This window comes from Neopsephotus bourkii, unplaced genomic scaffold (genome assembly GCF_033783945.1).
Source record: "Neopsephotus bourkii isolate Nb327-2 ecotype Australia unplaced genomic scaffold, CSIRO-AGI_Nbou_v1 NB_804, whole genome shotgun sequence".
Classification (NCBI taxonomy): domain Eukaryota; kingdom Metazoa; phylum Chordata; class Aves; order Psittaciformes; family Psittacidae; genus Neopsephotus; species Neopsephotus bourkii.
Window position 1 is genome coordinate 1,989,226 of NW_026901300.1, and position 14,575 is coordinate 2,003,800.

Sequence of the window (14,575 nt, forward strand, 5' to 3'; positions counted from 1 at the left end):
TGTATTTACCTTTCCACTGCCTTGAATTTTTTGGCAGCAAACTGCCAAATTCAGGTTTTATTTGGAAGCAGCATCGTCTGCAGGGCAGAGAGGAGCCTAAAAATCCTCTGGAGGTTGATGCTTTCTGACTGCTTTTGGGCTTTCAAGGCATTGTTCTATGGCTTTACCTGCTGTGTGCAGGAGAAGGGTGCCACAGCCCTAGGCAGTGACTGAGAAGAAGGCTTTGACTCTGCAAAGAGATATCCTTGTGCGTTCTGCCATTGATATTGGCTGTGTCTCTTCTGTGCCTATGTGTGCATCTGGGGCAGCTCCTCCTGTAGCTCATCCTCCCTGGTGCATACAAAGTGAGACTGCATCCTGTGTTGCTGTCAAAACCTGCACTTCCCTCATCAAGACATCTCCTTGGCAGCAGATTTGCTGCTCCTGCACTTGCTGACTGGACCAGAAACGTGCCCTTTTCTGCTGCTGTCGTGGCTCTGCAGAAGTAGAGCTGTCAGATGGGTTTGCATTATTCCTAATGCTTCAGAAAGGCTCTGCCTGATCGGGTACAATGTGCAGTACTTGTCTTGAGCCAGAGAGCAGAGGGGCTGGTTTGGTGTCCCACGGCACACCAACCACTGCTCCCACTCAGCCCCAGGCTCCCTGTGCGCAGCCAGAATCACTGGGGTGCAACTAGGGGGACCCAGGGTGGCATTTTGACACTTGTTTTTCCAAGTAGAGCGGCACCTGGAAACTTTCATTGGTCTTTTCTGACAAATGCTGAGATTATCAGCAGCCTAAATATCTGGAACAGGGTTGCAGTGACACAAAATGAACAGCTTTTTCCCCAACAGCCTGGGTAATCTCCGGTCATTGACCTTGGGGCTTTCAAAGTGCATGTTGGCTTAAAGAGCTAAAGCTTAAGGCTTCAAAGGAACTGGGAAGCTTGCTACCCTTTGCATTGCCAAGCAGTGTTATGTGCAATAATGGACAAGGGTAATCACAGGGGTGATTTACCTGGTTCTCGCTCTTGTGGGATCTGTTGCTCATCCCCTGGAGCCTGTTCCCTTTGTACAGAGCCTTCTGCTGCTGCCTTTGATTCTGTGCAGGTTAATGGAGGATGTGGTTTCCAGTCCTTGGGGTTCTAAAGATGTGAGGGTTGTCAGAAGGTGGGAGTTATTCAGGTGGAAATACAGCAAATGCTTTGAGTTCTGAATTTAAAGACCATTTGTCTTTTCCTCCAGAGTTCAGTGCTTTTTGTCTTGCCCTGTGTAGTTCTTCTGGCTTTGCCTTTTTGCCTTGGGGCATACAGATTGGCAGAGCTGATGAAGACCTTCAGCCCATGGACACTTAGAGGTGGGTGCTGGGATCATTTCCCTGGTTAAAACTCTCTGTAGAGATCACCTAGACGAGAAATACCTTCCCTTATTTGCAGTGCTGGGAAGAAAGCCTGCTGTGTTCTGTGCTGGACATTGGCAATCCTGGAACAGCTGGAAATGCTGGAAAAACTTCCCTGCAGCCAGCTTACAGAGCTAAGGAACTCTAAAATATCCTCTGAAATACCTCTGGATCTCTCAAGGGCAGCTGAAAGCTTTTTACTTATCTGGGGGGAAGATAAACCTCTAAGACTGACACGTATAAATGTGAACTTGTTCTGCCTGCTGGCTTGTTCTGTTGTGGTACTTTTTAAACAACACTAACTTCAATGCAGTGAGATCCGAAGCTGGCAAAGGTATCTGATGCTGAATCACTTTGCTGTGTTGATGATCTAGAAGTGTGCTTTCCCAGATCCCACTTTGCTGCTCCTAAACTGTACCAGCACTGTTCTGCAGTGATTTGCTTCTCTCTCATGGAATTCCTCGATGTCATGCAGCAATAGGAAATCTGAGCATCCGTGAGCACCTCGAAAGCAGAGCTAGCCATGACAGTTGCTATGGAAGGTGCTAATGGGTGCAGGGCAGGAGACTGAGAACTATGAAATAAATCAACTGGGGAGGAGGAAATGGCCTGGCAGGGTGCTGCTTGTGCCAGTGGTGCTGTGGGCTGCTGAAGCAGCAGCCTGGTTGCACCAGTTCAGCTTGCTCCTTCCTTCCTTCTTAATTTACTAGTGTGTATTGTGGGCTGTGCTGAGGAAGCAGGACATTGCTCAGGCTCGTGGGACCTTGCTGCAGAATATAGCCCTAAAATTAGAGGAAAACAGGCCCTGTGTTGAGCCAGCAGCATTCACAGTTGGCAGAGCCCCCTGTTTGCTTGCAGCCTGCGTAGGTTTGATGCAGAGTGCTGAAAGCTCTGCTGCTTGACCTGGTTTGTTACAGGACTTGTGTAAGCTGGTCCTGGCAGGGGGAAGTTGGTGTGTTTTCCTCTCTGCTTCTCCTCTCTGCAGGTTTTGGGCCCATATGGGCAGAGGAGGAGCCCTCAGAAGTGTGAGGGTCCTGCATGTGTGGTGGATGTTGGCAGCAGTAGGACAAGGGCCTGGAGGAAGTATGGAGGAGGTTGTCTCCATGTATTTAAATGCCTGATGGGGGGAGACAGTAAGGCAGAGGGGGGCAGATTTGTCTCAGTGGTGCCCAGTGAATGGACAAGAGGCAAAGGGCACAAACTGAAACACAGAAACCTTCTTTTAAAAGGATAAAGAAATAACATTTCCTGCATAGCAGGCAGCTGAATGGATGCTGCCATTCTTGGGCAAAGCTGCCTCGCAAAGGGAGCAGACAAGCTGCTTCTTGTGGTCTGCAAAAGGTGGGCTCAGTTGTACGGTCCTTGTGGCTTCTGGTCTCTGACTGAACATGTGCAAGCACACTTTCTATAGGCTGCTTGCTCATGCCCTGGCCCCGTTTGTATCAGATGTGTCCTGCTCTGCAGCATAATCACCCAAAGGCACTGCAGCAATTGCTGTGGTTTAGAGACAAGTTTGATTTGAGTGCTCAATTCCACTCCCATGAAATCAGAGCGGATTTGACCATTGTGGAGGGTTAGACATTGCCCTTGCAGACTGCTAATGCTCTTCAGGTCCTCTTGATTTCTTCATTTTGGGTTTGTTCATCACTCTATCATTTCCTGTGGCAATTTTGAGGTATTATTACAGATTGCAGCAGAAGGTGGCTCACCTGAGATGAGATTCCCATAGAACAAGCTTTTTCTCTTTAACCTGCCATTTACCTTGCTGTAGTACAGACATTTGAAAAGTCATTACTGCAGTGAAGACCCTAAATATTAAAGACTCCCTCATTCTCAGGGAATTGTTTTGCTCATGAATCAATGGGGTCTGGCTATTGCCTTGCTTGTTAATATTTCACAGATCATCTAAGCCTTCCAAGCTTCACATAATCTGACATTTCTCAGTTGTTTTCAGAGGCACCCCCTCGCTAGCTGTTTCAATGCCACCTCCAGCAAGCTGTGCTGCCCCCTCTCCTGGGAATCATGCTGCCTCTCAGCTCAGCAAGTGACAGCAACCATGACACTTCTTCCTCCTCCTTCTCCTCCTCCCTGCTCAGGTTCAGCCCCTGGAGTCTGCTCTCCCTGCTGCACAGATTCTGCACTGACCTTACACAAAACCTCTATGTGAGCTGACGTTGTCCGTGTGCAGTTGGTCAGAAGGATGCTTTTCCACCAGATTGTGTGGTTCAGCTTTCACTGTGCATGGTGCAAGCTGCATGTGCAATGTTTCCTGCACTCTGGATGGGTATTGAAGAGGTGGTTGGGGTAGACAGACTCTGAGGTCTGAGCCAGCATCAGCTGAGTGCCAGATGGGAGCATGCACAGGAGCAGCTTTGGAAATGGGGGTCTCCTGAGTTTTTGCTCTTCTCTGACCTCAAACCAAGTGATTCAAGTGTTGTTCAGGCTCTGTGTGCACATTGCAAGCCAAATTCCTTCATGTTGCATTCCCTAGGGTCTCTTGGAGGTAAGGCAAACCACGTGCCAAGACATCCATCCACGCAGCATGACTGGGCTATGTGTTCTCTACCTACCCCGACCTCCTCCATCCTCCCATCCTTCCTTGCCATGGTGTTAGGAGCTGATGTCAGGCCGTCAGAGAGGCTGGGGTCTTTCCTCAAGGCATTTGTGTCCCTTGTCACAGGGACAAATGTGATCTGTTAAAATCCGAGCCCAAGTTGTGTGCAGGGACAGTGTGGCTGTGTGGATGTGCTGGGTTTGTGGGATGTTGCAGAGATGGTGACTCAAAGCACGTGGCATCACTACAAGCAGAGCCTTTGGGCTGTGTGAGCTGAGGGCCTCTCATTGCCCGTTCCCCATGCTTTCCCATCTATAATTTGCAAAATAAAAGCACTTCCATTACTCATACACCGATAAACAGCTTTAAAAGGTTAAAGCAGAAGCAAATACAGTCCAGCATCGGCGTCTGATCCCCACAAGTCTCACCAAACCTCTATCTGCTGTAAAACAGGCAGCCAAACCTGTTGTACAAAAGCAGTTTGCAGCCAAGGTGTGAATACAAAGGAGCATGACTCCTCCTTAATTCGATGGTGCTGTCCCCACCGAAGCCATGGTTGAAATATGCTGCCATAGCTGCACCTAGGGAGGAGGGTTCTGGCAGAGCTCCTGCTCCCCCAGCGTTATCTGGAGTGTTTAATGTTAATATTGCTCTTGCTTCGATAGATTTGGCACTCCTCAATGTTTTCTTGTTACAGGCATTTCCTTAAGTAGAAACTTTTTCTTCAGAGTAATTTTGGGCTGATTATTGCTTATAGACGCAATTAGTGCAATTGCAGCTGATTATACAGATTTCTTTCATCATGTAATTAGAGCATGGAGGGATGAAATATAGTGTGGTAAAACTTCCCGAGCTCAGTACTCTGTGCACAAGGTGATGGTTGTCTCTCAGGCTGTAGACTGGAGATTTTAGTTCAGTATCCTGGCTACTTTCAAAATATACTTAAAACATGCTGTTAAATGCTCCTCAAATTGGTTGCTTGGCCTTCATGGTGTGAAGGAGGGTTCACTCCTTCACATGAGGAGCACAGAATCAGCCAGGTTGGAAAAGACCTTGAAGACCATCAAGTCCAGTCATTCTTCCAGTACTGCTGTCTCACACCTGCATCCACACCTGACACCCAGGGATGTGAAAGCATCAATCCTGCATTGGACCCAATCCTCAGATCCTGTCTTCATCTGGAGTCTTTCCTTGTGGAAAGAGAAGGAGAGCAGGACAAACACGGCGTGATGGCACCTTGGGGTCTCCTTGTCTGTAGCTCATGGGCTGAACTAGCTCTGAAATCCCTTTTGAAAACACTGAACCTTGGCAAGGACTGAGGAGGAGGAGGAGGTAGAGCTGGTGCGTTTTGCAGACCATGGTCTGGAGGTGTTTGTTATTCCAGAAACCTGGCAGGAGCTGGGGCCTGAACCTGCTTTTCAGATTTCTCACCCAGTTCTTAAAGTGCAAACCTCACTGTTCTCTGTCATTGCTGGTTGCTTTAAGAGCTGTGCTAGGAGCTTCAGAGAAACAATCCAAGTGTCTGGCTGTTATGATCTCATTATCAGCTGTGGCACAACAGCCAGGCTCACTGCCAGCAACTGTGCAGAGAAGAAAGCAAAGGACCACAATGATTACAGCAGGATTGAGTGATTCCTCAGCAAGACAGAACTGTCTGTGCTCTGAAACCAGAGCCTGGTGAGCCACAGGATAAAGCGAGCGCATAGTGTGTACGCAGAAAGCACAGGCAGTATATTCTTATTTATTACTTGTGTTGTGCTGATGTCTCCTGTTTCCAGTCAGGAATCAGTACCAGCAGTGACTACCCTCTTCCCAGCGAGAGCACAGCCCAAATGGCTGAGCTGGTGTACATCTGTCTTGATTATCTCTGCAAGGGCTGCAGGGATTTGCTTTCTTTTTGGCTTCACAGACCTGCAGCTTGTTCTTTGCTGCTTGGTTTGAGCTGTCTTTTAGCCAGTGGATGGCTGAAAGTGGTTTCCCAGATGCCAAGAAGCTCTTGTGCTTCTCCGAGGCAGCAGCATTGTGAGTGGAGCTTGGCTGGAGGCAATCTCATCTTCAGGTGCCCTGCTTGGTGTGCCCTGAGGTAGCAGAGCTGAGATGAAGGTCAGCACGCTCTGAATTGAGTTGCTGCAGAAAAGCTGAACCCTCTGGCTGCTCTCTCACTGCAGCAGTGACAGCCAGTAAGTGGCTGGCTCCTTAGATCTGAAGAGCCATGTATTGTAAAACACTTTGTGCTGTGGGGCTCGGGGCAGCTCAGATGTCGCTCCAGTGCATGGCTGTGGGAATAAGTCCACCTTAAGCTTCTCCAAACAAAGGTGTTGGAAGAAGCTGGCTGGACTTCAGGCAAGTGCCTCCTCACGTATAAGAAGTTGATGGGATCAGGGTGGGAGGTGGAAGTACCTCCCTCATGTCAGGGTAGTGGACTAATGCTGAGCGCATTGGGAAGTCCTGCAGACCCCAGAGCAGAACAGGGAGCACAGGGGAGACTCTGGGATGGAAACAGTCCCAGGCTGTTGGTGTGGGGAGACAGCTCAGGCTCTGGAAGGGACTTGCTGACCTAATATTTCTGAAATGTCATTCGAGGAGCTGTTCAGGACTTGGCAGCTCAGCCCAGGACTTGCTGCTTCTCTCCTTAAAGGGAGTTTCTGGCGCTGGTTGACAGCAGTCAGAGCAGATTCTTCATCGTGGCTGTGTGCTGTGGGGCAGCATCTGAAGGAAACACAACAACAAGCTCTGGGTGAGACAAGATACAGCTGGATGCTCCATCCCTGGCAGTTCAAGGCCAGGTTGGACGAGGCCTTGGATAATATGGTTTAGAGCGAGGTGTCCCTGCCCATGGCAGGGGGGTTGGAACTTGATGACCTTAAGGTCCTTTCCAACCCTAACTATTCTATGTGCAGGTCAGCTCTCCCCCAGGGCAGGACTGAGTTCCTGGTGGGGGTCTGACCTGAGCTGAAGGATGCTGGTGATGGAGATGGAGATGACATTCCCTCTGCAAGTAGCCTGCCCTGATTCATGGCTAGCTACAGCAGTTAGATGACCTGGCTGGATTCCTGCCTTTGCTACTGTACACTAAAGCAGCAGACTGAAGCCTTCTGTGATCTTTGGTACTTCTCTTTGTGAGAGTGCCTGTGGGTCTTGTGTGGTCAAGGGGAGTGTAGTGGATGTGGCTTTCATCCTAGGTTTGTGTGACATCTCTGCTATTCCACGTGCTGGCATGGAGGATACCATCCACAGGCATTTAAGAAGTCTCCAGCTCTGAACAGCAGCAAAACTGCTGCCTGAACTCTTTCCATGCTCATTGTAGTAATCACTCACTGTGACTTATTTTACTGCAGAGGCACTTGGTGCCTCAGCACACGGCAGATGTATTCTCAGAACCAGAAAGAGAAGCAGGACAAAGGGGGCTGAGAGCAGCATCGTTCCTTTTAACCTGGGAACTGTGACAGACCAAGCAGTAAAGTAATTTTTCTGGATGGTCTGTAGCAAAATCAGGAACTGAAGCTGGATCTGCTGAGGCCCAGGGCCTTTGAACCTCCCCATCCTTTCTCATAACAACATTTCTAGTTAGCCAAATGGATGGACCAAGCAATAAATGAGATTTATGATATTTTATTGTTCAAACAATGCTTTGAAATACTTTACTGAGCAGCACAATTACTTGCACGTGCTCATCTCCCACTCCCCCGTACAACACCGACAGATCTCCACAGTCCTGTTCCTTTCAAAACACTTTTTGTTCCATGTGCCTGGCTGGGAAACATGTGCAGCCATTTGATAACTGTATTGTGAAAAACAGCATGGAAGTTTTACTCTGCCTGCAGCAGAGGAACAGCTACAGGGGAAAATGGCAAATAAGATATGTGTAAGTAAATTAATTTTGCTCATATAAGCTTTTTTTCAGCTTTGGTTCATGTCTGCAGCATAATCCTCTGAGCTACAGCAGATGTTTAGTGTTGGGGGGATCAGGCTGGTGACCATGTGAAGAGCGTCAGGTCCAAAGCTGCACAGGAGCTTGTGGAAGGTGATGGTGGTGTCTCCATTCCAACGGGGATTCCCATCACAGCACAGTCAGTGTGCGGCAGCATCACTAACTGCAAATCCACCATTGATTTTGCCTTGCAGAAGTAAATAATTGCCTTTTGTCCTGAGTTTTATGCACAGTAAGGCTGGTCTGTGTGTAACTGATCTGTTTATTCAGGAGCTATTGCTTTCCAATACACTTCTGGAGGATCTGTCAGTGAAAAGGAATCCTTCAGAGTAGCAGAACCTGAAACAGAGCCCAGCTCTCCAGATGAACAATTATATGCTTTTAAGTCTATTTTAGCATACTTTTAGCAGCTTTGTATTATTTGTTGTGATGCTGTTTGGGTCTGTTTTGATCAGGTGAACTGATTTATGGGGGGTTACATTAAGTTGTCATGTAGCTGGAGTTTTGTTTTGCAGCCTGAGCTGGACATTAGAGCTGTACGAGCGTGCTGCTGCTTCTGAGGGGGTGACACCTGGGGTGCCTCATTTGGGCAGGGAAGAGCTGCACTAGCAAGAGCATTGCTGTTAGCCAGGACCTGGCCACTGTTCCCAGCGCTTCTGGCTTTTATTCCTGATGCCTCAGCAGTGTGAGATGCCCAAGTGCTCAGTCCAGGTGGGTGATCTGTGGGCTTTCATAGCCAGCACTGCAGCAATGTGGGAGATGCTTCTCTCCCCTTGCTCCTGCGTGCAGGAGGGAAGAAGGTGGAGGAGCTGCAGACTTCAATTGCAGATTGATTTTCTGCTTGGTGCTCCCTAGGAGTGAGGTGAGCTGGGACTGTCCAGAAGCTAAAGCTGCAGCAAGGAAAGGCCTGGAGTTTGTTTCTCTGTAGCCAGAAGAGCAAGGCCAGTCTTTTAGCACAGGGTGAAATCAAAGGTTTCCTCCCATCCCTTGTGCAGTCTGCATTAAATGGTGAAATGTGCCAACCTTCACCCAGAGCTGAGCACAAAGGCACCCCATGAGGATTCCTCATGGGTGTCTGGCTGAGGAATGTGCTGCTCCACAGGCTCTGGAGCGCAAGGAAAGCCTCCTCAGAGACAGCAGGGTGGCCACAGACTTGGAGTTGCCCTGACCTGATAGTCCTAGGTCAGCTCAGAAGCTTTCCAAGTGCAAACCTCACACAAGCATTTTGCAGACAGCAAGTTCTCAAAGCCATTTGCAAGGACAGGATCATTGCTGAGCCAGCTCAGGGCTACAGCTGGGTTTCTGGCTTGAAGGTTGGTTTGGGGCCTGAGGGAGAGCAAAGAGGTCTTGCCTGTGGGTTTGTCGGGCCACATGCAGTATGCACTGCTTCCGTTGCTGCCACACTGCAGTACCTGCATCCTGGCTCTGAAAGGGATTTGTGCTTCAGGATTGAAGAGTTTAAATATAGTTTTAATAGAAGCTTTTAAAGCAAATCTCACCATTTCATTACTGGTTTGAGTGAGTGACGCTTCTGTCAGCTTGTTTCAAACAGGCCCGCAGAAAAGGCAGAAGGGGGCAAGATTATACCTGGGTGGAGAACAATGGGAAGGAGTGAACAGCAGGCTGAGGGGAGGAATGTGTTAGATCTGGATGTTTCCTTTCTGTGACTGAGTGCCAAGCATGTGTCCCCTATAACCGGTGCATGACCCAGGGTGAAGCCTCCAGAGCTTTCTCTAGTTTCCTTATTGATCTAGAAGATTGCTTGAGCTTGGCTACTTCACTTCTGCAGGGATTGGGGAGGTCTCTCCTTGCAGCAGAGTGCAGCTGTCGTGTGTTTAACTGAGCATCACTGGGCAGCTTCCATTCTGGCTCAACCTTTGCTCTGAGCTCCTTCTGTGTCCTCAGGTTGATGCTGGATGGGGCTTTTTGAACTTGCTGAGTTTCTTCTTCCTCATGTAAATTAAATGTAGCCAGTGTGAAAACAGGACCATGCAAGGGCCACCTGGTGCACAACCTGCTTTGAGTGTGGAGGACCAAAGGTTGCACTATTTCAGTGTTAAGCTTACGCTGAAGGGCACTGGATGCAGTGCAGACTGCTGGACTAAAACTAAGTTCTCCTCCACTGTCCCCAGGGGATGCATCCTACAGCACTGCATCTTCAGAGGTGATTAAGGGATGGCAGCCATGTGCTGCAGAGCATCATTTCCTGCTCTGGACTGTGCTGGGAAGACTGAAATCTGTTTTGGATCGAGTCTGAAATCAGCATCCTGGAAAATGAGGTTTTATTCGGCAGTTTTAGCTTTGTATTGTGTTTCTGTGCTCTGTAGGACTTTTCCAAAGGAAAAGCTGATTCGCACATGCTGGGAACCATTATGTATTGTTGATCTGCAACTCAGTATAGCTTTTATACATGGTGGGCAGCAAGGTTAATGTATGTTTGCACACTGTGGGGGGCCCTAGTACCAGACTGACGTTTAAATTCTGCCTTTGCTGTTGACTCCATTGCAAGTAACAGGGTGTGGAAGTCACCAGCCATGGCTTGGCTTCCAGGGCATTCTGTGCCACTCTTTAGAACCCTACAGAGCAGCAGAGAGACTACCGTGGAACCCTAAAGGCTGTGGAGTTATGTGTGTTGGGTTTGGATACATACCAGAAGCTCTTGTACCCTATAAATAGGAATTTGAGAAGTCAAAAGTTTGACCCCTTCTCCTCAGCTTGTTCACTTCTCCCTTTATTGTAAGCTCTGGTTGACTCTTGGTCTCACTACAGAAGAAGTTCACTTTAGCTGTGTCACTTGTTGCACATCAAATAAAATCTCCTGTTTATGGCTTTTATAAACCCTAGCCTGATGCTTAGGTTTGCCTTTCCTTCTGAGTGTTTGCAACTTGTTTACAACCTGCCAGTGTTTTGCCTTCCCTTTCGTTTACATTGGAAGCAGCCAGAGATGAACGTCTTGGTTGTGGTTGTGTTGAGTGAATACAATTACTCACTCTGTTTGTATTTATTCCTTTTAGGTATTTCATGGAGAGGTTCCTTCAGGCCAGATGCTGTCTGTGAGCATCACAGCTCTCTGCAGTGCCATCTGAGACCATACGAGCTGGACACAGCCATGGGGGATGCTTCAGCAAATGCCATGGATGGAGGTACAGACATGTGCTGCAAAGATACACAGACTGAACTGGCAGAGCAGGTAGCAGCTATAGATGTGGCTGTTGGTCCAGACAGAAGTGACCAAAATGGTGAAGGCAACACTGAAGAGAATGACACAGTCTTTTCTGATAACCTAAAAGACAGCCAAAGGAATGGAGTCAGCAGTGACATGAGAACAAATGAATTTCTGCCTTCCCCACGGTCAGAAGATGCTCACTGGAGGAATGTTCCCAAGAGACCTCTCACTAGACCTGTATTATCAAGTAGGAAGTTGTCTCTTCAGGAAAGATCATCAGGAAGTTATTTGGCTTCTAGCAACACACCAGGTTATGGTCCTTATGCCACAGGGCCATCACCACGTATAATGAGGAGACCAACAATAGAGTCCAATCGGGTCTCCATATCAGATTCCGAGGTAGGCACATTCCCTCCTACACTTGTGGTGTCAAGGTAAGGCAAGTCTGTCTTAACTGGTAATGGTGTCTTCAGTCTTTTGGAGGAGTAGATCTGAAAGCAGTGTTTCTTCTAAGGGGAAAAAAAAATCCCTGCAACTGGAAAGTGCGTTAGCTTGTGATGGCCTTTGCATCCATCCTCCAGACCTGTGCTGGTCCTTCAGCCCTCACCTGCCTGGGGTAGTTCTGCTGAGGGGCCAGGGCCCCTGTAGCGGCAGCAGTGGCACACAGAAAGCCTCTTATGCTGTTCAGAGAAAGGGCTGCCCCCAGATTGCTTTGCTTTCATGTCCCTTCTGTATGTGCCCTTCGGGAGTTTATCAGTCACAGCAGCTTTGCTGCTGGTATTTTATGGATTTAAGCTTCTGGAGATTATGTATCTCCTACTGTGTTTTGCCATTATTGAAGGCATGTTTTAATTTTATAAAGAGCTTAAATACATTGATTCTTCCTACTCCTGTCATGATTTCCCTTTGTCTTTAAAGCTTTTGTAACAGCAGTGGTAACCAAGGGCTGTGACCCTCCTCTCTCCTTCAGAGGAGTCTCTCAGGGTGCCTGTGGCTGTTCCTGCTGTCCATCTTGTGGCAGCTCTTTGCTGCTAGACCTGGGCTCAGACTTGTCCCTGAAGTGTAACACGCTGTTAGTGGTCAAGTGTCTTGTTGGAAGCATCTGCTGGTTGTAATTCCCTGTGCTGTGTGTCTTGGAGAGGATGGGGAGCAGAGGGAGGGGGCTTGTTTAGACCATGCTCAGTGTGGTGCTGGAGCCACTGAGCCTGCAGCAATGCCCATGAGGAAGGGGCAGGGCTTTCTTTGACAGCCAGGCGTGATGGACGTGCCGTAATATGGGTGCTTCTTGAAGCCACAATGTTTTGTAAAATGCTACTCTCTGGGGAAAGTTTGTAAGTAGGGAATGGGCTGTCTGGAGTACTGGAGAGGGAGCAGCATCTCAGCAGCACTGGCAGTTGGTCTGGGGAAGAAAACATGGATTTATGCCTGAATTTTCCCCCAAGTCCAGGCTGTGCCTTTTCCCGAGATTTTTATCTGCTATTTGTGGAGGAAAACCACGTTTTCCACGCCTTGATGTTTTTCTCCAGACTGAATTTGATTCCCAGTCATATTTGTCTTGTGTTTCTGCTCTTGCGGATTAGGGCAGGGCAGAAGAAGGGGAGGGGGATCTCTGTGGGTGCCACAGCTCTGCAGTCTCACTTGGAGCTGCCATAAGAGAGAGGAATGGACCTGCTGGCCTTACCCTGCAGGGAGGGCTGCATCTCCTGCTCTGTGCTGCAGAAGACTCTTGTGACCATGAGCCTTGTTGTGGTGAGGGACAGGCCCTTTTCATGGGTATTTTCAATCCTTTTCTCCTAGAACTGAAAGTAGAGCAATGCTCATCCATGAATTCACCTCTGCTGCTGTGTCCAGGCACAAACACAGCAGCCAGGGGCTCAAGAGCTGCTACACTCTGACTCTTCAGCTGATGGAAGAAGATGTTACTGAATGTGGCTGTGCTGGTGCCACTGTGCCAATGTGTTGTTCTTGGGCCCTCTGGTGCTTCCAGATGAGATGCCTAAATCCCACTGTGGTCATAAGGGCCCAAACCCCTGAAGTTTAGACTTTTGCCAAGTGACCTAGAGCTCAGCATCTGTGTGGTTTATGGTTTTCCTCCTGGAAAGTGAGTATTTGCCCTTTGCACATCTGAGAGGGTGAGTGCTGCGCCCAAGCAAACTGGTCATTGTCCCCTGGGAAGTTCTGCACATCACATTAGCTGTGAGATGGGCTGTGACACTCCCCCAGGATAAGAGGATATCCACAGAAGGTGCACTGCAGAGATTTCAGCTTCTCTGACAGCAGCCATATGCTTTAATAAGGGAGACAGGGAGGAGAGGAGCCAGTTTTGGAAGCGGACGTGACTTGTGTGCCAGCTCTCCCATCCTGCAGTACTTTGTGCCAGCAGTGTGGCTCGTCTGAAATCTGTTTCAAAGGAAGTGCAGTCAAGTGTGACTAGCACATTCCCATCTGCAAGCAAAGCCAAAATACCCTGTCCTCTTCCACAGCATCTGCATCCTGGGGAGCAATGGTTATTGCCTACTGTGTAGGAAATGCTTAGTTTGAAGTGCAGATGTGGAGCCTTCCACTTCCCTGCTCCTGCACTGTACTGTGTTTTTAATGGTCACTCTGACATAACTATTAAGAGCCCTGCTCCAGTGCAGCCCAGATGCTTACAAAGCCCTGCTCCTTGGAAACCATCATTCATATTAATGGAGAATCACTGGGGTAGGAGGGGAAAGGGAGACCAGGTGAGAGCTGTGCAGGTCTGGAGGTGGGTGCTTGCCCTTGCAGCAGTGCTCTCAGGAGCTGTGCTTCATCTTCCCAGCTTATAGGGGCAGTATCTGTATCCTGTAAGGAATAACAAGAGGACTAGGAAGATGCATACTTGCTTATAGGAGAAAGTTTGAAACTGACCACTGAATAAGGAGAAATAAGTGTTAGGTGTGTGACAGCAAGGTGAGCATGCAGGCTGCGCACAGCCCAGCTCCAGCATCCCATGGATGACCTGCCTAAGTGCATATGTTGCACGGTCTTCATGGCTGTGAGAGGCAGTGACAGTCCACATCTGAGCTATACAGCAGGGAACACACAGAAATGGGGAGCAGATCTTCTGCTGTGATGTGCATTTGCTCAGTGTATTTGCTCAGTACATTTGCTCTAAGCAATTAGCCAAGCTGTGCATTTGGGCAGGAAAGACTGCCAAGGCAGGAGGTACAGGCTGGGCTTTTAGGAGTTATGGGGGACTCCGTGTTGAGGCTTTTGGCCCTCAGTTGTGGTTATACAATAAATCTGTGATGAGAAGTACAGCCCCAGTGTATGAGCAGCAGCTGCTGCTGTGTTTTCTGTTGATGTTTTTGATGTGCAGGCCCTCCGTGAGCAGGGAGGTTGGTGGGTCACTGGCAAGATCAAGCTCACTGGTCATGGCATTGCCCCTGGTTTCCCTGCAAATGACTCTGACACATCTCCTAGGCAAGCTGCACATTTGCACTCAAGACCATGGCTGTCACCAGCTCCTTTCTCATTGCGCTGAGTATCCAGCACCATCAGTCAGTGCCTTTCAGGTGGCAGT

At 48.7% G+C, this 14,575-nt stretch overlaps 1 protein-coding gene across 3 annotated transcripts in view; it reads left to right on the forward strand.

Moving 5' to 3' along the window:
- Nucleotides 1-14,575, forward strand: part of CAMKK1 (calcium/calmodulin dependent protein kinase kinase 1) — a 91,873-nt gene that overhangs the window by 27,961 nt on the left and 49,337 nt on the right. For 2 of the 3 annotated variants that reach the window (XM_061355501.1, XM_061355500.1), the window contains exon 2: nucleotides 10,877-11,427. In XM_061355501.1, coding sequence (XP_061211485.1) covers nucleotides 10,972-11,427 — 456 coding nt within the window. In that variant the 5' untranslated portion in view covers nucleotides 10,877-10,971. Of the gene's footprint in view, nucleotides 1-8,471; nucleotides 8,574-10,876; nucleotides 11,428-14,575 lie in introns of those variants that run through there. The other variant, XM_061355499.1, reaches the window with a different exon arrangement.